This window comes from Mustela erminea, chromosome 2 (assembly GCF_009829155.1).
Source record: "Mustela erminea isolate mMusErm1 chromosome 2, mMusErm1.Pri, whole genome shotgun sequence".
Classification (NCBI taxonomy): Eukaryota; Metazoa; Chordata; class Mammalia; order Carnivora; family Mustelidae; genus Mustela; species Mustela erminea.
The window spans coordinates 37,829,623-37,851,667 of NC_045615.1; the positions used below are offsets into that span (position 1 = coordinate 37,829,623).

Sequence of the window (22,045 nt, forward strand, 5' to 3'; positions counted from 1 at the left end):
CACCACGGGATTAAAAAGCCACAACCTTTACTCCCTTTCTGAAAACAAATCTGACATTCCACTTTAGATATTTGAACAATTAGGCATGTTGGCTGAATTTTGGTAGAGAAGTAAGGTTAAAAAGTCCACTGACCCCTCATAAGATCACCATATCAAAGTCACACTGCCAACATATTTGTGTCCATCTCCTTATTGCCAGTAGGGTTAACACTGAGCTATGAAAATGACAACGATTTAAGTATGCATGGAAAATGGAAATGTTGGGGTGCCTGGGTGGCTCAGGCGGTTGGGTGGCTGCCTTCGGCTCAGGTCATGATCCCGGGATTCTGGGATCCAGCCCCACATTGGGCTCCCTAATCAGTGGAAAGCCTGCTTCTCTCTCTCCCTCTGCATGCAGCTCTACTTGTACTCTCTATCTCTGTGTCAAATAAATAAAAAACCTTTAAAAAAATCTTCTAAAAAAAAAAAGAAAAGAAAATGGAAATGCTAATTTTGGTGGAATGTAATTAACGCTTGGCCCAAGAATGATTTCAGCTAAATTAGGCAGTAGGGCAGATACCCTCTTACCATTTTGATATTTCACAAAACATAAAGTGTATCTACACATTAGGCGTAGTAATACATGCCCAAGTATCAGGAACTTTAAATAAAATTCAAATTTAACATATGGTGGCCAAATCTGACAATTTCTACGTGCATGAAATGTACATAATAAGAACATCCTTGAATTTGCAATATGTATACTTGTTTATTCTGTAACCAAAAATTAAAGAAACTAAACCAAAAAACTAAACCAAATGTGACAAAATGCAAGATCCTGTAGTGAATCTTTTTGAATGTTTAAACCCTTTTTAAAAAGTAAAGCAAAACAGAGACCACCCAACTGCATTATTTTTAAGAGGAAGAAAAGGTAATGAGGTATTTTCACAAGTCATTGTGATGGTTCTAGGAGCACCCACAACATGATAAGCCTCTAAAGTTAATTTTAGACAATGTAGAAAAACTCCTGGCTCCAGATATAAACTGGTGACTTGGGCCACGCATATGGATGTTAATCATGATGTGACAGATCAGACTTCAAATTCTTAATGGACTGGGATGAATGGCTGCAAAGATCAAAGTTAGGACACGACCAAGAAGAAAAATGTGCAAATATTATTATATCCATTTCCAACAATGCAACAGAAAACACACGAGCTTTGGGATAAGAATTAGGACCAGATTTAAAAGGGGTTCGGGAGTCCACGGGAGGGCCGTGTTGGTTAAGTTTCCTCCGCCCGTGACCTTTAGCCTAGTTGCCAGTTCTTCCAATTGGGACAGCTCTATGGGGAGGAATCTAGGGTCCACTGCCAGGTATGGACGGCGTGACCTTGGCCCGAGTTTAACCTGAGGACTCCAGGAGAGCAGGTGAAGAGAGGTAGGTGTCTAGAGCCCCCCCCCCCCCCCCCGCCCCAGCTGTAGCCCTGTCCGTTTTGCCCTAACTCCTCGACCTTCCTCTAATTATCCCCGCCCGGAGTTCCCTCTCACCCGGGCAGGACAGCTTGGCTAGCCGCACCAACATATTCTCTGGTCCCAGGACCGTCGGTGGGACACAACGGAAGGACTGTCAGTAGTTCACCGCGGGTGCTGGACAGAGCTCTAGGCCGCGGGGGGCGCCATCACCTGCCCAGAATCACCAACACCTCCGCTGAAGTTTGCCTCTCAGTTCTGCCCAATGTTTTGGCTTCGCGGTGTTCCCGCCTCTTTCTTGCTCTGCGCCGGCGCCGCACAAGACGCTACGGCCGGCAGAGACATCCGGGTCACGTACCGAAAGAGGAAAAGGAAAGGGACTCCAAGTCTCAGCACGATCCCGGCTTCAGGCTGAGGATTGGCTCTCCGTTTGCGTCTCACCTAGGCGTGGTGAGGACGCGGGAGTGCAGGGGAGAGAAACCCACAGATCCTGTGGTACACGCGTGCGCATCAAAAGTAGTGGGCGGTGTAGTGACGAATACAGCATTCTGGGAGTTGTAGTCCTCTAGTCAAGCGCCTTCTGAGCCTGACCCGAGATTGGCGCCGGAGCGATGTACCGCCCAAGGTGATTGGCTGTCCCGAAAACACGACTTAGTATTCGCGGACTTGGGCAAAAACCCGCACGGAGACCGGGCGGGACTTCAGGAGGGAGGGGGCGGGGCTTCTGGGTGTTGGGCGCGAGCAGTTTGAAAGACGGTTGGTGTCGGTTCGGCTGCTAAGGTCCGATTTTGCAGCCCTATCCCTGCTCAATGGCAGACCCTGAGGAGCTGCGGATGTCTTCGCCGCCCCCGCCGCCCCCCTCCTCTCCCTCGTCTTCAGACGCCTCGTCAGCGTCTTCCCCCGGCGTTCCAGTGAGTTTGGGCTGGCCAGTTCCGAGCAGGAGCAGCGGCCGAACGGTGGACCCTCTGGAGGAAGTGGAGCTACAGATTGGAGACGTGAGTGTCGCTCGACGGGTCCCGGGGCCGCGCCCCCACTCGGCCCTTGTTGGGAGACCGTTGCTGTGCCAGGGAGGGAAGGACCAGGAATCCGCATCTCGCCCTTCTGCCCCCAAGGCTGTTAAGTAAACCGGAGACCCGAGGCCCCGTGTCCACCATCCCGAGGACTCCGTGTTTAGAATTAGTGTTGAGGAATAAGGGGTTGTTCCTCCACCACTACCCCCCCCCCCCACCTCCCCACCCTTCGCAGTTTTCTTTTTGTCTCGCCTTCTGGTTTCAATCATCCTCCGTAACCTGAAACCACAGAGCTCTGCTGCGCGGACGTGTGCTGGCGAGGTCCGCCCTCTCTTCCTCCTCCTCGTCTGCTGGTGCTTAGGATCAGGCTGTGATTTCTTTCCTTGGGTCTTAAGATCCCGCTGCTCTAGTTGGCCACCTGCCAAAGCCAGCTGGCAATGCTATTCTTGCGTGTCTCAGGCTTGCTTTGCGCTGGACCCAGTTTGGAGGGGTGACTTAACAGCGCCTGTCGTCCAGATTGGTTTCCTCAACGGCCGGGTCCGAGACCTCCCTGTGATTGCTAGAGGGCACACTGTGGTTTCTGTGGAGTCTCGAATTCCACTGACACGCACCCACCCACCCCCAGCGGAGTTTCAGTAAATAAGGACTCTTGGCTGAGTCGAGTGAATGAGGTATGTAGGATGTAATACTCCTGGGAGAACTTTGTGGAATAGACCCTCCTGTGCATATTGGAAACTGTGGAATGAACTCGATTATCTATCGTTGCTTAATAAGTTTTTTTTTTTTTTTTTAAGATGTCTAAAGTGCTGGTGCAGCTTCAGTATTTGCTGAAGGAGACTGGTATTAAGAGTATGTTGAGTGGACTGCTGATAGGTTATCTAGGAAGAGTGTAATTTTATATTCTAGGTGAAGAAAACATTTGAATTAGAAGTGAATTCCACGAAGAGATGGATATTTTTTGTATGCTGCCTTGGTTTGTTTTGATTTTGTTGATTTATTTGGCCGTTCAGAGTATCTGTTCTTTGGTCTGTAGTTTTTCACGGTCTAAATAGTGTTCACAAGTAAAATTAGCGGGACAATGCCCTTGTTACCTAAATATCAGTGAGCAGTTTGTCAAGAATTAAGTCCCTCAGATGCTTCTGGTACTTAGTGTCAAGGGCTCCAAGTCCTCTTTTTGAGCTAAATGAGTCTAGTGAATTTTCTTCCTTTTATTTTTCTTTTAAAGATTTAATTTTTTTTTAAAGATTTTATTTTATTTGACAGACAGAGATTACAAGTAGGCAGAGAGGCAGGCAGAGAAAGAGAGGAGGAAGCAGGTTCCCTGCTGAGCAGAGAGCCCGATGCGATTCGGGGCTTGGGGCTCCATCCCAGGACCCTGGGATCATGACCTAAGCGGAAGGCAGAAGCTTTAATTCACTGAGCCACCCAGGTGCCCCAAAGATTTAATTTTTTTTTAAAGCAATTTCTACACCCAGCGTGGGGCTTGAACTCAACAACTCTGAGATCAAAAGTCACTTGCTTTCTGTGTTTGACCCAGCCAGGTTCCCCTGGTGTATTTTCAATTAAGAAAAAAAAAAAAAAAAAGAAAAAAGTACTGACTTGTTAGGTCTGGTGCATAATGGGTATCTCTCCAGCAGACATTTCTTCAAAGCTTACTTTAAGGAATTTCTTAGGTTCCCTAAAGAAGCTAGTGTTTAGTTTGAAGATTTTTTTACGTTTATGGAAAACAAGTTGGGCATGGGAGTCAGGGTTTTAAACTATTTTTAGACTATAAAATGAGATGAAAATCTGAAAGATAAACATATTATTTGACTTTTTCTCTCTCTCTGTATTTTTTAAAAATTTCAGGCAGCATTTTCATTAACCAAACTTCTTGAAGCCACATCTGCAGTATCAGCTCAAGTGGAAGAGCTTGCCTTCAAATGTACAGAAAATGCACGTTTCCTTAAAACATGGCGGGACCTCTTGAAAGAAGGCTATGATTCTTTGAAGCCTGACAACTGATTTGGCTGTGTAATAATTCATACTTACTCATTTTTGATATTTGCACATGTACCATAAGTATATGGTTGTCTCCAGCAGTTCTATATATTCAGAATGAAATCTTCTTGGTTTTCTCACTTTTGTGAAAGCAGAATACTGATTGTGTTTTTCATGCTGGATGATACTTATCTTTAAATATTTTCTGTCCTCTAAACGTTAAAAGTCTATTTTTTGAAAGTTAATTTCATCAGTAGATAACGTTAAAAATGCTACAGCGTTACCAATAGAAAAAAGCATGTAGATCATTATTCTGTTTGATTTCTCAGAAGATGTCAGAAATGCCAGCATTTGAAGTTGAGCTTCATTTTATGGACCAAGGGAAGTAACTTTAAAGTTACCAGTGTTGGCCCAGCTCCACCACGCCAAGTTCCCTGGAACTAATGATTGTGTCTTATTTCTTTATCCCCAGCACCTAGAACAATGAAAGTGTAACACAACAACTAGTAAATGTTTGAGAATAAAAGAGTTGACAATACAGTTAAAAGCTGTTTTTTTTTTCACATGAAACTTATAATTGTTTTTCTAAAAATATTTGAATTAGAACCTCACAGACTTTTTAGGAAGACATTCTTTTCTTTATAAGAATTTGTAATTTAACTGATAACTTTTAAAAATATATGATAAATATTTTTTATTCTTTATGATGCTTTATGAAAAGATTTTACTTCAGAAAATGAAAGCCTGTCTGGAAAGAATATATATGTATATATATAAATTTTTTTCCCCTTTTTATTTCTCAGGTTAATTGCTATGTGATGTTGTATGTTTGATTGTTCTCTTTAAAGTGCCTTATCAAAATTATGGCTCTGTATTACTGCTTTTTGAACTTTGCACATAATAATTCTAAATTCTAAATACAATCATTCTAAAGATACTTTGTTTTTAATGCATCAAATTTAAATGATGTGATTGGTTTCGTATTATTTGACTTTAATGACAATGTTCTGCTCAACTTGTCCCATATCTTAGATTGTTCTTTTTGCTGGTTTATGTCATATAATTCCCTATAACTTGTAGGCATCTTTGATATGGTATCTTAATTCTTTTGTAGATATGGAGATGTATAGAACTATATTCTAAAGCTCTATAGTGGGGACAAATGGATGGACAAAGAATAGTATTATTTAGTATATTAGGTCATAGTTCTTGATTAATTTTTTTAAGTTAAAGATAACATATGAGGTGTGTTTCTACCAAAGAGATACTTATTTTGATATTAGAAAAATATTTTTCTTATGTGTCATCAAAATTGCAATTTTCAGAATATACAGAAATAAACATGTTCAAAGCAGATTTTATTTTATTTCTTTGGGTTCATTATTTTAAAACTTTTACTGAAATATTTAAAACATAAGAGTAAATTATTAGAGGACATATTCCCACCGTGCAGATTTAATAAAGGTTAGCATTTGGTTATACGTTCTTCAAATCTATGTATATTTGTAAATGTTAGTTACATTTGAAAGTTTTGTTACCTCTTTGATCCCATACCTTCTTTTCTCCCCAGAGGGAACTGTTGTTCTAGAAGTGGTATGTATCCTAGTTTGTGTTCTTATATTTTTAATGCATATGTATCAAAGCAGTACAAAATACTGTTACATGTATGTGGTAGCTAGCCTCCAGATGGCCACAATCGTCCGCCTCCCGGTGTTTATGCCCTTGTATAGTCTCACACATGAAGTAGTGCTGACTTGTGTAACTACTGGAGATTCAGGAAATGTAGTGTGTGATTTCTGAGGCCATAGCTTTGTCCATTTTTCTATAATTTTTTCCCTTATCAATTTGTAAGTATTACGTATTTTGAATACTAATGATCTGTTATCTGTGTTTTAACTATCTTTTTGTAGTTTGTGATTCATCTTCATATTTGATTGTGGAGTTTTCGTAAATAAAAGTTTTTAATGAAATCTTACCAGTTTTTCCTAATAGTGCGTTCTGGGTCCTGTTTTGAAAGGATACTCTACATCTTTTCAAAAGTTAAAACATTTTTGTTTTTAATGTTTAGGTGCTTAATCTATCTGAATTTTGCTTTTGGTGTTGTTTTGGGATCTTATTTATTTTTGCATGGGTTTTGGTGTTCCTCCAAGTACCAGTATTTTCAAATGCTATCTCTGTCATTCAAATACGCTATAAATGCTTGGTTCTGAGATCATTCTAATCTGATCTCTTTGCTAACCCCATGCTAAGATTCCCTCTGTTACCTCTGTTATAGCTTTATCATAAGTATGATCTGTACTACTTTGATTTTGGTGTGTGTGACTTCCTCCTCCAACCATGTATATATTTTTTTATGTTGGAAAAGAAAAATGTTAGTTCATTTCTAATTTTGTTGAATTGTGGTCAGCTGAGGTTAACCCCTGATTTTAGGCAGTGAGCTTTCTGTGGACACTTACTTTTTTCCTCAGCACTAAACTCAGCTACTAGTGTTAAGAGCCTGGTAGGCCCAGAGCTCAGCTTTGTTTACAGTTTCTGTTGCCATGTGTGGCCCACAGAGAAGTTCATCTTATTTTTAAGAGTTGCTTTTTGGAAAAGTATCCTTTTTTTAGGGGTGCCTGGGTGGCTCAGTGGGTTAAGCCTCTGCCTTTAGCTCAGGTCATGCTCTCAGGGTCCTGGGATGGAGTCCCACATAGGGCTCTTTGCTCAGCAGGGAGCCTGCCCCCCCCCCCCACTACCTCTCTGCCTACACGTGATCTCCCTGCCTAATAAATAAAATCTTAAAAAAAGAAACCAAAAAACCCCTCCCCCCCTTTTTTAAAGCATCCTTTTTTTTTTTTTTTTGCTCTGCTTCATGGGAGGGGTTGGGGAAGGCTTCAGAACAAACATTTTTGGGGCATCTGAGTGGTTCAGTCTGTTAAGTGTCTGCCTTTGGCTCAGGTCATGATCCCAGAGTCCTGGGATAGAGCTCCACATAAGGCTCCCTGCTCAGCAGGGAGTCTGCTTCTCCCTCCATCCTTCTGCCTGCTGCTTGTGCTTGCTCCCTCTCTATCAAATAACATTTTTTTTTTTAAACCATATTTTCTTAGAGACTCAAATTTTTTCTTAGTAGTTCATTACCAGCTCTATATAAACCTCAGAGGAAAACAATATTTTGACTAATATAATTAAAAGACGTGAGAGGCCAAAGTCAGTATGATTTTTAAAAGATTTTATTTATTTGACAGAGCCAGAGAGAGAGAGATTAAGAGCACATGCAGGGGCAGCAGCAAATTCTGCTGAGCAGAGAGCCCAACAAGGAGCTTGATCCCAAAACCGTTGGATCATGACCTGAGCCAAAGGCAGAAGCTGAACCAACTGAGCCACCCAAGCATGCAGTATGATGAAATTTTAATATTAAAGACAATGTGTTTCAAAACTTCTGAGTATGAAATATGTCAGGCACTATGCTAGGAGCTTTGTTAGCATTATTTCATATTAGCTTTTTGAGGAGAGTGATACTATTCCTATTTACAGAAACAGAATAGGAAACAGGCTGAGATGAAATGATTTACCTGTGGGTCTCTTAAACCAAAATTAATACGCCTATCTTTGCCATACCTAGCCACCTAACTCTTGGTTAGACCTATTAATATTCAAGCTCACTTTGTTTACTTTCCCCAATGATGATGGTTTATTTTATATGTCGACTGGGTCATAGGATATCCAGATTTTTGGTCAAACCTGGTGCTCCTTTGAGAGTATTCTCAGATGAGATTAACAAATTGGTAGATTGGGTAAAGCAGATAGCCCTTGGTAAAGTGGGTTAAGCATTCAACCAGTTGGAGGCCTGAGTAGAACAAAAGACTGCTCCTCCCCTGAGTAATACCATTCTACCTGATGACCTTGAAAAAGTGGCTCGTTTTGCCTGATGACCTTTGAATGAGGACACTGTGTTTTCTTAGTTCTACAATATCTTCTGGCCTTTGGATTTGAACTGGGACATCAGTTCTACAGATTTTGGATTTGCCAGACTCCATAATCATGTGGGACAATTTCTTACAACAAATCTCTTTATAAATACATAGTTCTGTTTCTCTGGAGAATTCTGACTAACACACAATTTAAAAATGGAACTGAACACATTCGTCCATTCAGTCACCCATCATAGAATACTGGTGGTAATAACTATAATATTCAATTTTTTTTTTTTTTTAAAGATTTTATTTATTTATTTGACAGAGAGAAATCACAAGTAGATGGAGAGGCAGGCAGAGAGAGAGAGAGGGAAGCAGGCTCCCTGCTGAGCAGAGAGCCCGATGCGGGCCTCGATCCCAGGACCCTGAGATCATGACCTGAGCCGAAGGCAGCGGCTTAACCCACTGAGCCACCCAGGCGCAATTTTTCCCCTTAGATTAATTTGGGAGCTCTAAATACCCATACAAATCACTCGAGCAAATTACAACTGGAGGTATAGAAACTTGTTAGAAGGTTATTGCAAATATAGTTGATGAGACATGATGTTGGCCCAAGCTTAGGTATGAGGAAATGGGATAAAGAGAAGTAGACAGATTTAAGAGCTGTTTATTACATAGAATAAAGGTAGTGCTAGGTGATTTTGATATGGTAGATAAAGGAAGAGCCAAAGGATGACTCAAAGATTTCTAGGTTAGGTTGTTGGTACCATTCACCCAGATAGGGTCTGGAAGAGATGCAGATGTCAGAGGCAGGGTCCATATTAATGACATTAAAAAACCAGTGAGATACCCAAGTGGTAATGTCTAGGGACATTTGTACGTATAAGTGACTAATTTAGGAAAGAGAATAAGCTAAAGGCAAAAATGTGGGAATCATCAGTATATACATAGTAATTGAAACCACAGATTTTAAAGTAGGTAAGACTGCCAGGCTGTAGATAAGAAAAGGATTTAAAACAGAGTAAATGAAGTTTCTAGTGAAGGGTTTTCTCTTTAAAAGAGGAGTACATGAGTAAAAAATAGATTTTTGAAGTGTCTTACCTAGAGTGCTTCACTCCATCACACTGAATTATCAATTCATTTACTACTTAGTTTATTAGGCAATGAAATGCATGGACCTCACCATTCTGGCTGCATATATCCCTTCCCATTTGTTGTTTTCCTTCAATTTAGCAGTGTCTAAATTGCTAAAAGGCAGTAAATAAGTAATTTCCTTGTGAGAGATTATGTATTAGCTGGATGTACTAGGAGCCCTTAAACTAAAAATAGAAAAAAAAAAGTTGAGGTCTTTCTGATATTTATTTTTACATTTTAAAATACTTTAGTTTAACTTAGAGGATTGATTTGAACTAGAGCATAGTCCATGAGTTTTGGACTAAAGTTAGTTTTGTAAAAGAGAAAACCATGACTTGTATCTGCATTAATTTAGTGCTTCTAATGTAACTTCCATTGAAAGTTAGTAGGAAATAGTTACACAGTATGCTAGTAATTACTTACCAAATTACATTAAGTGGAAGTTACTCTATTTGGGGAGGCGGAAAGATGGAAGAAGTAGACTGAGTAGACAAATCAAGTTGTCTATAGAAAATTATTTGAAAATATTTTAAATGCTAAAAAGTAGTTTGAGGTGTATATTTTGTAAATTCACTGCGTTTCTATGACCCATAAACATAGGTTACAATTATAATTTTTGTAGGATTACATTTTATGTAGTCTTCATGATTATCGTTTTTTTCTTTTCTTTCTTTTTTTGGGGCAGGGGGAGAGAACATGTGGAGGTAAAGAGAGGAGCGGAGCGAGAGGGAGAGAGAAAGTCTTAAGCTGGCTCCATGCCCAGCATGGAGTTCCATATAGGCTTGATCTGGGGCTGATCTCACAACCCTGAGATCATGACCCTGAGATCATGACCTGAGCTGAAATCAAGAGTAAGACACTTAACTGACTGAGCCACCCAAGTGCCCCTGCTTCTTTCTTTTGCAGAAATTCTTTTTTAGAAAAATAATTTTTGGGGTAGCTCAGTCGGTTGAGTGTCTGACTCTTGGTTTCAGCTCAGGTCATGATCTCTGGGTTGAACCCCAGGTAGGGTCCCCCCCACTCAGCAGAGAGTCTGCTTGTTCCTATCCCTTTCCCTCCTCTTCTGCTGAGCCATGCTCCCTAACCCAATTTGTGAGCAAGCATGCATGTTCTGCACTCTCTCTCAAATAACATCTTTAAAAAAAAGAAAAATATTTTCCTATTCTATTATTTACTAGTAATAAGACTTCTTAAGAATAATAAATAGGGCACCTGGGTGGCTTAGTGGGTTAAGCCTCTGCCTTTGGCTCAGGTCATTATCTCAGGGTCCTAAGATGGAGCCCTGCATTGGGCTTTCTGCTCAGCCCTGCCTCTCTGCCTACTTGTGATCTCTCTCTCTGTCATAAATAAATAAATTCTTAAAAAAAAAAAGAATAATAATCCCAAAATAATTTTATAAGAGAATTCCAATGTATTTTCATTTTTGTAGGCTTTAAAAAAATTGTATAGTCTGAGTACTTAGAGAATTGAATATATTTTTAAGAAGATTTATTTATTTACTTTAGAGAGAGAGTATGTGGAGGGGGCAGTGAGGAGAAGGAGAGAAAGTCCCAAGCAGACTCCGAGCTGAGTGCAGAGCCTCAGGTGGGGCTCGATCTCATAATGTTGAGAACACCACCTGAACTAAAACCCAAGAGTCAGATGCCCAACTGACTGAACCACCCAGGTCCTTGAGAATTGAATATTATAAGCAGAACTATAGCTTCCTATTATTCTCTGACTTTTTTTGTTGAAATGATAACCATAGCCCTCATGTAGAAAATTTATTGGTATTATTACAAGTAAGAACAGAAAGGACTCAACGTAATCTACATTTTTAATAGAATTAAACTGTAGGCAATTTGCTTTCAAAAGAAATATATACAATTTTTTATTCAATAAATATATTTTTGATTCCAGTATTTTCATGTTTCAAATATTTTTGGTGTATTTAAAAGTATCTGAAAACATTTTATTCCTATTTAAAGATTTCAAATTATGAGAGCAAAAAATTCCAATAGGTCAGAGACCAGAACAATAACTAGCTAAAAAGTTAATATCTCGTGAACTGGCTGGCCATGCAAAAGGAAGGTAAGTCCAACTCTTGATAACAACTACTTCCTCTTTGAAGTAAAACATGTACATGCAGACCCTTCCTTCCTTGGCTTCCTGATTTGGTGCATTCTAGCTTTCTTCCTTCCTTTTCCCTCTTAACTGCTTTTTTGAGATCTAATTCACACACCATAAAATCCATCCATTGAAAGTGTACAATTCAACGGCTTAGCATATTCAGGCAGTTTACTTAGAAGTGGAAACATACAGTATTTGTCCTTTTGTGTCTAGCTTCTTTCATACGCATCATGTTGTAGATGATATGTCAGAACTTCTTTCTTATAAATGGCTGAATAATACTCCATTGTATGCATATACCACACTTTGTTATTATTAGTTATTAGTTGATGTGCACTTGGGTTGTTTCCATCTTTCATCTACTGTAAATAACTGACACAATGAGCGTTTGCATACAGGTAACTGTTTGAGTTTTGTCTTCTATTCTTTTGGGTTTAACCCAGGGTGAAACTGCTGGATCACATGGTAATTCTATGATCAGCTTTTGAAGAACAACCGAATTGTTTTCTATAGTAGCTGCATCATTTTACATTCCAATGAGCAATGCAGAAGGGTTTCAATCTCCACATCCTGGTCAATACTTTTTTTGTTGTTGCTATTTTAATTACAGCCTTTCTAGTATGTGTAAAGTGTAATCTATCCCATTGCAGATTCAGTTTTCATTTTTCTAATGATTACTGATGTTGAGCAACTTTTCAAGTGTTTATTGGCCACTTGTGTATCTTGTTTGTAGAAATGTCTTTCTAAGTCCTTTGCCCACTTAAATTGGATTGTTTATCTTGTTGAGTTGTAGGAGTTCTTTATATATTCTGGGTATTAACTCTTTCTCAGATATATGATTTGCAAATTTTTCCTTCCATTATGTAGATTGTCTTTTTACCTCTTTTTTAAAAAAGATTTTAAGTAATTCTCTGTACCCAACGTGGGGCTTGGACTTATAACCCCAAGATCAAGAGTCACACGGTCCACCTACTGAGCCAGTTAGGTGCCCTGTCTTTTTACTTTCTCGATAACATTCTCTGGTGCACAAAGTTTTTAATTTAAATGAAGTCCAATTTATTGATTTTTTTCCTTTTGTTACTTATGCTTTTGTTGTCACAACTTAGGATCCATTGCTAAATCCAAGATTTTGAAGATTAACCCAAATGTTTTCTTCTAAGAGGTTTATGCCTTATATTTAGGTTGTTGATTAATTTTGAGTTAGTTTTTGTATATGGTGTAAGGTAGGGGTCCAACTTCAATCTTTTGCATGTGAATATCCAGTTGTCCCAGCATCATTTGTTGAAGACACACTTCTTTCTTCATTTGATTGTTTTGGTATCTCTGCTGAAAATCAGTTGACAGTAAATGTGAGGATGTATGGAGAAGTGCTATTTTGAGTTTATATCCGAACATCTTTTTTCAGAGTAATTTTGTGTATTACCTCTCAAGTAGGCAGGGACTTCAAGAAAGGTAAGAGGAATTCTTAAAACAAGTATCTATTTTGCAAACAATCAGACATTTTTTCATTCCTCATTTTTCATTATATTAGTATTCCAAAACCTTAAACCTTTATTTACAAGTGTTTATGATTTTTATGTTTGTTGATGTGCATGACAAAGCTCTACCTTAAACTAAGTACTGCAGATGGCCCTTTGTATATTCTGTTGTAGCTACACATAATTTAACATTGTAAATTGAAAAGGTTCTATACTGTGCACTTCCAGAAATTTACTGCAGTGTTACGTGCATAATGGGTCCTCAGTAAATGGCAAAAGAATGAATAAATCTTTCTGAAGTAGATTTCTCTTAATTTCCTATGCAAAATATGTACTAGTATATACATATTATTGACACAATTTATTTCCCTTTATACGGGCCCCCATCACTTTGATTTTTTTCCCAAACAACCTCATGTCCTTGTAATGGCTTTATCTTAGCCATTATAAATGATTAATTTTGTGGCATTCACTTTATACTAATGAATCCTTCATGAACATCCCACAAGATTCCCCGTGTAGCAATGGTTTTCAGAGTCAGTTATGAATAGGAATTGAGTCTAGTTGATTGAGAAATTAGTGACAGTTCACAGGGGTCTGTGAAAAGAGCTGGCTTTATTAACTCAGGCGGCATCTCCTGCAGTGGCCACATTTCTACCCAGATGAACGACGGAGCATATGTTTTCTGACTTCCTTTGCTGTCAACAGATTTTCTTTGTCTGTAGTTATACCAAAACTGATGGATCATTTCTTTGAATGGTCTTGTGGTCAGAGTATACAGAATTGGGTTCAAAGCACTGTTGATAGGCAGAATAAAGATCACTACCCAAGAGGTTATGGTACCTAGAAGAGAAAAATGCAGTAGTTTCAGTGTTCATGGATGTTTACAAGGTATAGAAATCCCTTTTCCTTGTTTTCCCCCCAACCCCTTTTTGAGTCTTAATTTCTTCCCTTCGATGTCACACAATTAAATACCAAGTCTAATGTGTTTCCAGGATGTCTTTCCAGGGTGCCAGTGTTTGAGGGGAGTGCTGGTGCTGCAAAAAAACAGGGTTCTTCGCTAAGTAGCTTTTCTTGAATAATCAATTAATGTATTCCATTAGGTAGAAACATTTTCCACCAAGTGATTACATATTATTGTGATATGATTTCATTTTAGGAAAAACAGTATCATTTAGCATTCAAATCACACCTTTTATAATATTTTAATTGCTGGGTAGTACATACAAGTATTTATCAAAATATATAGATTTCTTTTCTGCTATTTCTTTGGTTTTAAACATAGGTATGCATTTTTAGGCTTTTGACTAGATGTTTATTTCGGTAAAAACATTGCTGGCTAAACTTATCTTAAAAATTACTGTAGTACAGAGGTAACTACCAATAACAGATTTGTTCTTATAATTTAATTGATGCTCTTTTCTCTCTTTGTTGCTTATAAAATGTAAGATACTATTATCACCAACCATGGGATAAAACAAAATTAAAATTGTATATTTATAATTTTTAAAAATGTGACTATAAACTGCACTCACAATTAATAGCATTTTGCACATCTTTTTATTGTGGTAAAATATACATAACATAAAATTTACCATTTTCATCATTTTTAAGTGTGCTGTTCAGTGGCAGTAAGTACACTCATAGAGTTGTGCAATCATCACCACCATCCACCACCAGAACTTTTTCATCCTGCCCGGTGGAAACTACATACCTTTTAAACAGTAACTTGTCATCTGCTTCTCCTCCCAACCCCTGATGACACACTCACAAACTTTCTGTCTCTATGAATTCGACTACTAGAGTAGTCATACAGTGTATGTAGTTAATACAGTGGAATCATACAATATTTTCCTTTGATGATTAGCTTATTGCACTTAGCATGAAGTCTTCAAGGTCCATTCATGTCTTACCATGCTTCAGAATTTCCTCCCTTTATAAGGCTGAGTAATAATCCATTGTGTGTGTGCAATACACTTTATTTATCCATGCGTCCATTGATGGACACTTGTATTACTTCCAGCTTTTGGCTATCGTGAATAATGCTGCTATGAACATGAGTGTACCAATGTCTGTTTGAGTTCTTGCTTTTAATTACTTCAATTCCCAGAATTGGAATTGCCGGGTCATATGGTACTTCTTTAATTTTTTGAGGAACCACCATGCTGTTCAATATAGCAGCTGTGCTATTTTACACTCCTGCCAGTAATACACAAGAGTTCCAATTTCTCCAGATCCTCACCGATTTGTGGTATTTTCTGTGTTTTTGATAGTAGCTATTCTAATGAGCATGATTTACACTATTTTTAAATACTAGGAATGCATCTTCAATCATCTCTCACACTCTGGGATAATGTTCCCTAAATTGCTCTGTATTCTGGGAAGAAAAATGTCTTATGTTCTCGAAAGAAAATGAAGTTAAAAAAAAAAAGAAAAAAATGAAGTAAATATTTCATAATCATTTTTACCTGTTTGGTTTTCTTAAGCATGGCATTATCAGAATTACAAAACATAGAATGTTATTTATTTGAGTCATTACTTTGTTCCAATGATAATTTCAAAAATTGTGTTTCAGGCATTTACAGAAATAACTGAACAGCTGCCTCCCAGTAAACTTTCGATTGATGAACAGAGCCTGAAGTGCATACAACTCTGACTTAAAATTCTTAAAATGAGTTGGTGTTAAGAATCTTAATTTTCATTCTTAGAGGAACACTGCAGAGACAGATTTATTAATTTTTTACAAAAAGAAAAAAAAAGTTGTACCTGGTATTTCTATCTGAAGTAATGAAAGAAATTTCAGTACAAAAATGGGTATCCAGCATAATGCATCAGTAAATACAATAAAGAAAAAACGTTTGGCAAGGATCATCTCTTTTTTAACTTGATTCCGTATTTCGGTTGCTGTTATGGCACTTTGATGCACGCTGTAAAACATGCTTCCATAGGAAAAAACTATGATGATAAACGCCGCCAGGTTAACACCTGTTTTAGAACAAAAAGATTATTACTGATGTGTATGAGCAGACTTTCAAAACAAACATACATACTCTTAGCTGTTTGAACATGAACATGTTTTTTATTTTTTCATATGAATCACTTAAGTACACAAAAATGAATTTTTCAAAAAATGGAAGTAATGTTGAACTGATGAGGAATGAGGGAATTTTAATTTAAAAAATGGCGTATTAAAATGAGATTATAGTGATTCAGCGAATATCCTGGGTCTTTTAATCATTATAGTTTTTAAAAATAATTCAATTAGTTTAAGTTATTCTTTGAGACTATGTATATATTTATATATAAAATATATATTTTATAATATATATATTTTTTCTTTAGCCTCCCTCTGAGAATATTCTTTACAAGAAAACTCTTGTGTGTCTATTTTCAAGGCAAAGACTTATGTGGCTATTTTCAGTTTGTTCATATTATAAGTGCAAAGAGTTAAAATATGTTTTATTTAGTATTATTAGGGTGACTGCATGAAATACAAGTATTTACCATTTTGTCATTAAGGAGCATATTGGAATTTATATGATAAAGTGGTAATTCATGGGGGGGGGGAACCCTTAGGGTTTTTCTGACAGAATCCATCCCTGATGTCAATTTGAAAAACTGGTTAGGAGATACGAAATAAAAAAAAAGGAGCCTGGGTGCCTCAGTCGGCTGTGTCTGCCTTCAGCTCAGGTCATGATCCCAGTGTCCTAGGATTGAGTCCCACATCTGGCTCCTTGCTTGGCAGGGAACCTGCTTCTCTCCCTCTGCCTGCTCTGCCTGCCACTTTCCCTGCTTTGCATGCACTCTCTCTGACAAATAAATAAAATCTTAAAAAAAAAAAAGACCTGAAATAAAAATTTATAAACATTGGAAGAAATAATGAGATTGACATTTTGATTTATTCTAGTAATTGAATAAAAGGGCTTATAATACAGAGTTTCTCACCAAGAAAAATTGTCACTGAATAAATCTGGGCTCCAGTACTTCCAGTATCTTCTGAATGAAGAGGGAAACACACTCCATTGGTGCCATAGTAGTTTTTGAAAAATTCCTTATCGGTCAATGGAATGAGAGCCACTATAAACCCAGTAATCCAAATGAGAATCAGAACTGTAATTGTTCTGCATTTTCTAGGTCTTAAACACCTAAAAGGATAGACAATGCAGATATATTTTTCCAGGGTCAGAAATGTTAGAAGTAACACTGATACTTCAGTGGACAGAATGGCCAAAGATCCCACAAGCTGACAGTGAATACTCTCCATCCACAGCTGTGCGTGCTTGTTGTATTCTCCACGGAACTTGAGGTCAAAGGCTCCAATTAGAAACAGATATATTCCCATGAGGCAGTCAGCACCTATAGGATCAGGAGATGTTGCAAATTTAGAGAATTAAATAGGTATAATAGAATTAACAAGTGGTAGTATTTTCAGTATGAGCAAAAAATTTACTTTTTTGGGAGGAGGTACTTCCACTTGGGAGGAGGTACTTTTTATTCTACTTTTTATTTGTTTATGGGTAAGGACCTCTTCAGCAGCTCTCTTCAATAACCACTCTTACAGCACCCTCTATAGCTAATTACATAATCATGTCCTCTTTTTTTTTTTTTTTTTTAATTTTCAAGTCTGTTTGAGTAGGGATGTGTCTATTTTGTTTTCCATTCTGGTCTCATTACCTAGAGGCGTTGAGTAAATGGATAAAATGTAATTATGTTGAGGGGCACTTGGGTAGCTCAGTCAGCTAGGCATCTGCCTTCGGCTCAGGTCATGATCCCGGGATCCTGGGACTGAGCCTGGAGTTGGGCTCCTTGCTCAGCGAGGAGACTGCTTCTCCCTCTGCCTGCCACTCTGCCTGCCACTCCCCCTGCCTGTGAAATAAATAAAATCTTTAAAAAATGCAATTATGTTGAGCCTTTGATTAAGGACCAATATGGGGATGTTATTTTTCGGGTCATATCTTCTGTTTAAATATGGTCCTAGCTTAACAGGCTAAGGATATCATCCAAAATTCTAGGGAAAATAATTCAGAAGTTGTTGTGGTAGACTAATGACTACGAATTTTAGGGTCTACAATTTACAAGATAGGAACAATTAAGAAGTTCTCCATAGGCGCACTTGGGGTGGCTCAGTCAGTTAAGCCTCTGCCTTCAGCTCAGATCATGATCCCTGGGTCATAAGATGGAGCACCACATGGGGCTCCTTGCTCACTGGGGAGCCTACTTCTCCCTCTCCCCCATCGCTCCCCCTGCTTGTGCTCTCTCTCTCTTTCTCTCATATAAATAAATAAAATCTTAACCAAAAAATAAGTGCTCTATAGTCAGTATAATTTTGAAGGGCTTTATTTACCCAGAGCTGGTCTAAGCAAATCTGTTCTCTCTGATTCTCTCTTCCTATTTTTACATCTTTCACTGTCTCATTTTAGGCTCTCCCATCCCCAGAATCAGTTGTCAGTGTGATGCCCTATTTGGTGATTTTGCTTTTTAAGCATATATTTCATATCCGAGAGTAGGTGAGGTTTTTTTTTTTTTTTTTTTACTACACAGGGATTCTACACAAGGTTTCTGAAATCACATCACTGTATAAATGATGAGGCTGGTCCTAATCCTTGAACATTGAAGTTATACTCTAGCCTTCCCCAGAGCAATTGAGCATACTCAAAATTTTGTAATTAACAATATGAAGTAGTAACCAGTTTCTGACTTCTATTTCCTAGGTAGCTTGCAATGAATAAAACAATAAGACAATAGACTTTGAATGAGCCTGGGCATGTAAACATAAAGCAAAACATCGTGTAGATTGATATTCGCTGGAGAAAGTATGGCTACATTACAGGCCATGTGACCCACATTGTAAACAGCCTGACCACTGGTTTCTTACTTTTCTTTCTTGGTAGTCCTCATTTAACACAGTACTCTGCAATCACATTTCAAAAACTTAAAAATTTTAATACTACCAAAAACATTTTTTTAATTCAAATATCTCAAATTATGAATGGAAGAGATTTTCATAGCTCAGAGACCAGGAACCCAGCTATCAGGTAAGTCAATACCTAGGATCCAGAGATGCAAACAAAAAAGTAAATACAACCCTGGATATAAAAATGTGACTGGGAAAGATTGTCATTTTATTCATAGTAAAAGAGTTTACAGGCTTTAACAAAACATGCCTTCAGAGAAGAAAACTAATGAAGGAGAGCTTCTTTACAAGACAAAGCTAATAAACAAGAGCTTCATTAATCTGTGTAAGGTAACTGAATTTTCCTGTTTTAAAAACTTATTTTCTTCTCACCAGAGTCATTTGATTTTCATTACAGTGAATATGAAAACAACGTAGAAGCAAAAAAGAGGAAAATGTAAAATCTCATATTTCTACCACTCTGTTTCCTTATTTTCTAATAGCAGTGCTCTCCTGTATTTCAAAACTATAATTCCTCTTCAATCAGGAAATACTCACAGCAGAGAGAAATGATTGACATGGCATGTAGCTTGTTCTCAGACCTGATATAAGGTCTCATACAGATGACAAAGATGTTGCCAAAGCATGTCACTGCAGATACAACCCAGACAAACACTCTTTGAATAATGTTTGCCAAGAGGTTTTCTAGAGATGAGATTCCATCAGTGTTTGGTTTGCAGCTGCGAACATGGGGTGCAAACCCACAGTACTGGAATTTCTTAAAATATCTGATGCACAAAGAGAAAGTAAAATAAGATTTCAAATTTAATTCAGTGTCACAGTACATTTGTATTTCTTTTCTACATCTTATCAGGAGGAAGAAAACATCTTAATATGAGGCTCACAGGAAGGTAAAACACAAAAGATACTAAAGGTTGAAATTTTAATTCTTGTGAACTTGATTTCACTGCAAAAGAATGCATGGGTCAGAGCAGCAAATAGGCACCACGAATTTCAAGACATGCCTTGAAACATAAATAAACCATCAGCATGAGATCGAGAGAATTAATCCATCTAAGGAAACTTTTATTGGATTTTTAGTGTTTACGTGCTCCTCTTATTGCTCCAACTAATCCTGCTTCTCAGCCCTCAGGGGGGGAGAGAGCCAAATGTTTTCTTCTCTGACTTCCATGGCTTTTCTACTACAGAAGTCATTATGTGAGCTGTAACTGCCTGTTCACATGCTTATCTCTCGACCAGATTTTGGTACATAATAAGGTGTTGAATAAATATTTGTTGAGTTAATTTTTTCATCAATAGAGAGACCTGTTTTATTGATACAGACACTACGCAGATAATCAGTAATTGCTACTGTATTACCAGCAACACCTACACCATTGACTGATCATCTTCTCGGTATCAGGAATCAATTCTCAAGTAAACTCCATGCATTACGTAACAGTACCACCATAGGAAGAGATGAATCTTCAGCGAAGGCAAATTATTTACTACAAAATTTTCTAATAAATGTAGAAATTGAAGTTCAAATTAGATGTATTTTCCTCTAAAGCCATGTATTCTGGCAAAAAATATAAATGATCTTTATAGTTTAGAGAGCTGTAGTAATAACACAAGATAAAAGCTTGACAATTACAGTATATCATCCTGTTGTTTAACTCTTGCTGCCCGAATCCCTTAGATCTGATATGGTTTCTGCCCAATTCAAGTCTGTTCCTTGAGTTGTTTCTTGGGTTTTATGAGCTAACCATTTTCTCCCAATAAACTGTATTTGGCTTACATTTGTCTGAGTGCTTTATGTTGTGTGCAATCAAAGAAAATTTTATAAGCATCCTCTCTGAAGAGTTATGGAAAACAAAAAGAATGTCTTGCATTAGACTTAAAATATAATCAAAATTATAGAGGGGTGTTGGCGGACATGACACTTTCTAAATTGTTGGGACTTAATTACCCTGCATTGAGATCAACCTAACATCTGCTGTAAGACTGCCCTCAATTAAAGAAAGATGTTTCCAAAGCAAAGAATCAATGGCACCATAATACACACTGTTTGAATAAAAGATTTTCATGGGGAGTTAGAGAGGAGAAGGGAGTTGGGGGAAATTGGAAGGGGAGGTGAACCATGAGAGACTATGGACTCGGAAAAACAATCTGAGGGGTTTGAAGTGGCGGGGGTGTGGGAGGTTGGGGTACCAGGTGGTGGGTATTATAGAGGGCACGGATTGCATGGAGCACTGGGTGTGGTGAAAAAATAATGAATGAATACTGTTATGCTTAAAATAAATAAAAAATAAATGAAAAAAAAAAGATTTTTCAAAGTTTACCATTTTATCCATACTCATTTGCTTCAATCATGTCCTGCCATTGGCGGCATTTTTTACTAAGGAGTATTTCTCCATGCTTTCCTCCATTTACAGCAATTAATTATTTACAGTTATTTTGTGTGGTTTATATAAGTTCCTATTTCTTCATCTGGTAGCACTTATACCATGTGTGCAAATTACTAGCTCATCAGGCAAACATCCCTATGTATGAATGGTATCAGTGCTAAGGAGAGCTTATATGACTGAGGGCCTTCCCTCCACCCTCATGTTCTCTGACATTTAAAAAATCACCTTTGATTCTACTAAACCTTGGGGCGCTAAAAATCATCCCACCCAATAACAAAACTTTAGGAATAATAAATTAGACAAATGAGTCAGCAGAAAATTTGCTAGATTGGATGCTTTGGGTATGGATGTATTAGCACAGTGCATGAGGAAACATAAAAGATGGAAATCAGGGTGAAAAACAAGAAAAACATCTGCTTACATGTGAGAGAGATTCAGTAGAGGTCTAAACATCCTTTGTTGGATATTTGAAATTTCAATTCCTTCTAGGCTGCTAAAAATATCAAATTAATCATCAAAATAACATATATTACAAGAATATAATAAAATGAGTTTTTGTGACAAAATCCTGTCTGTTAACACTGATTGTGAACCAAACATTCATACTCAGCCTGCCCTATGCACTTACTTCCCAACTCCTTTTTGATTCTGGCATTTATACACAAATATCTCCTCTATTTGAATTTTTTTG

General features: G+C 37.8%; 3 protein-coding genes across 7 annotated transcripts in view; 1 reads left to right on the plus strand and 2 right to left on the minus strand.

Annotated features, from left to right (window-relative positions):
- The window catches only part of ETFDH (electron transfer flavoprotein dehydrogenase), a 30,118-nt gene extending 28,213 nt beyond the window's left edge, over positions 1–1,905 (minus strand). The window contains exon 1 of the mRNA XM_032332666.1: positions 1,528–1,905. Coding sequence (XP_032188557.1) covers positions 1,528–1,561 — 34 coding nt within the window. The 5' untranslated portion in view covers positions 1,562–1,905. The remainder of the gene's footprint in view (positions 1–1,527) is intronic.
- Positions 1,906–2,036: 131 nt separating this feature from the next.
- C2H4orf46 (chromosome 2 C4orf46 homolog) lies at positions 2,037–6,414 on the plus strand. The gene is made up of 2 exons (XM_032332672.1): positions 2,037–2,444; positions 4,308–6,414. The coding sequence occupies exons 1-2, from the start codon at positions 2,259–2,261 to the stop codon at positions 4,461–4,463; spliced, it is 342 nt and encodes a 113-aa protein (XP_032188563.1). The 5' UTR covers positions 2,037–2,258; the 3' UTR covers positions 4,464–6,414.
- A 6,096-nt stretch (positions 6,415–12,510) lies between these two features.
- Positions 12,511–22,045, minus strand: part of RXFP1 (relaxin family peptide receptor 1) — a 100,142-nt gene continuing 90,607 nt past the window's right edge. For 4 of the 5 annotated variants that reach the window (XM_032332674.1, XM_032332677.1, XM_032332673.1 and 1 more), the window contains 5 exons: positions 21,776–21,847; positions 19,505–19,734; positions 16,999–17,409; positions 15,820–16,038; positions 12,511–13,896 (listed from right to left, as the gene is read on the minus strand). In XM_032332674.1, coding sequence (XP_032188565.1) covers positions 13,595–13,896; positions 15,820–16,038; positions 16,999–17,409; positions 19,505–19,734; positions 21,776–21,847 — 1,234 coding nt within the window. In that variant the 3' untranslated portion in view covers positions 12,511–13,594. The remainder of the gene's footprint in view (positions 13,897–15,819; positions 16,039–16,998; positions 17,410–19,504; positions 19,735–21,775; positions 21,848–22,045) is intronic. The other variant, XM_032332676.1, reaches the window with a different exon arrangement.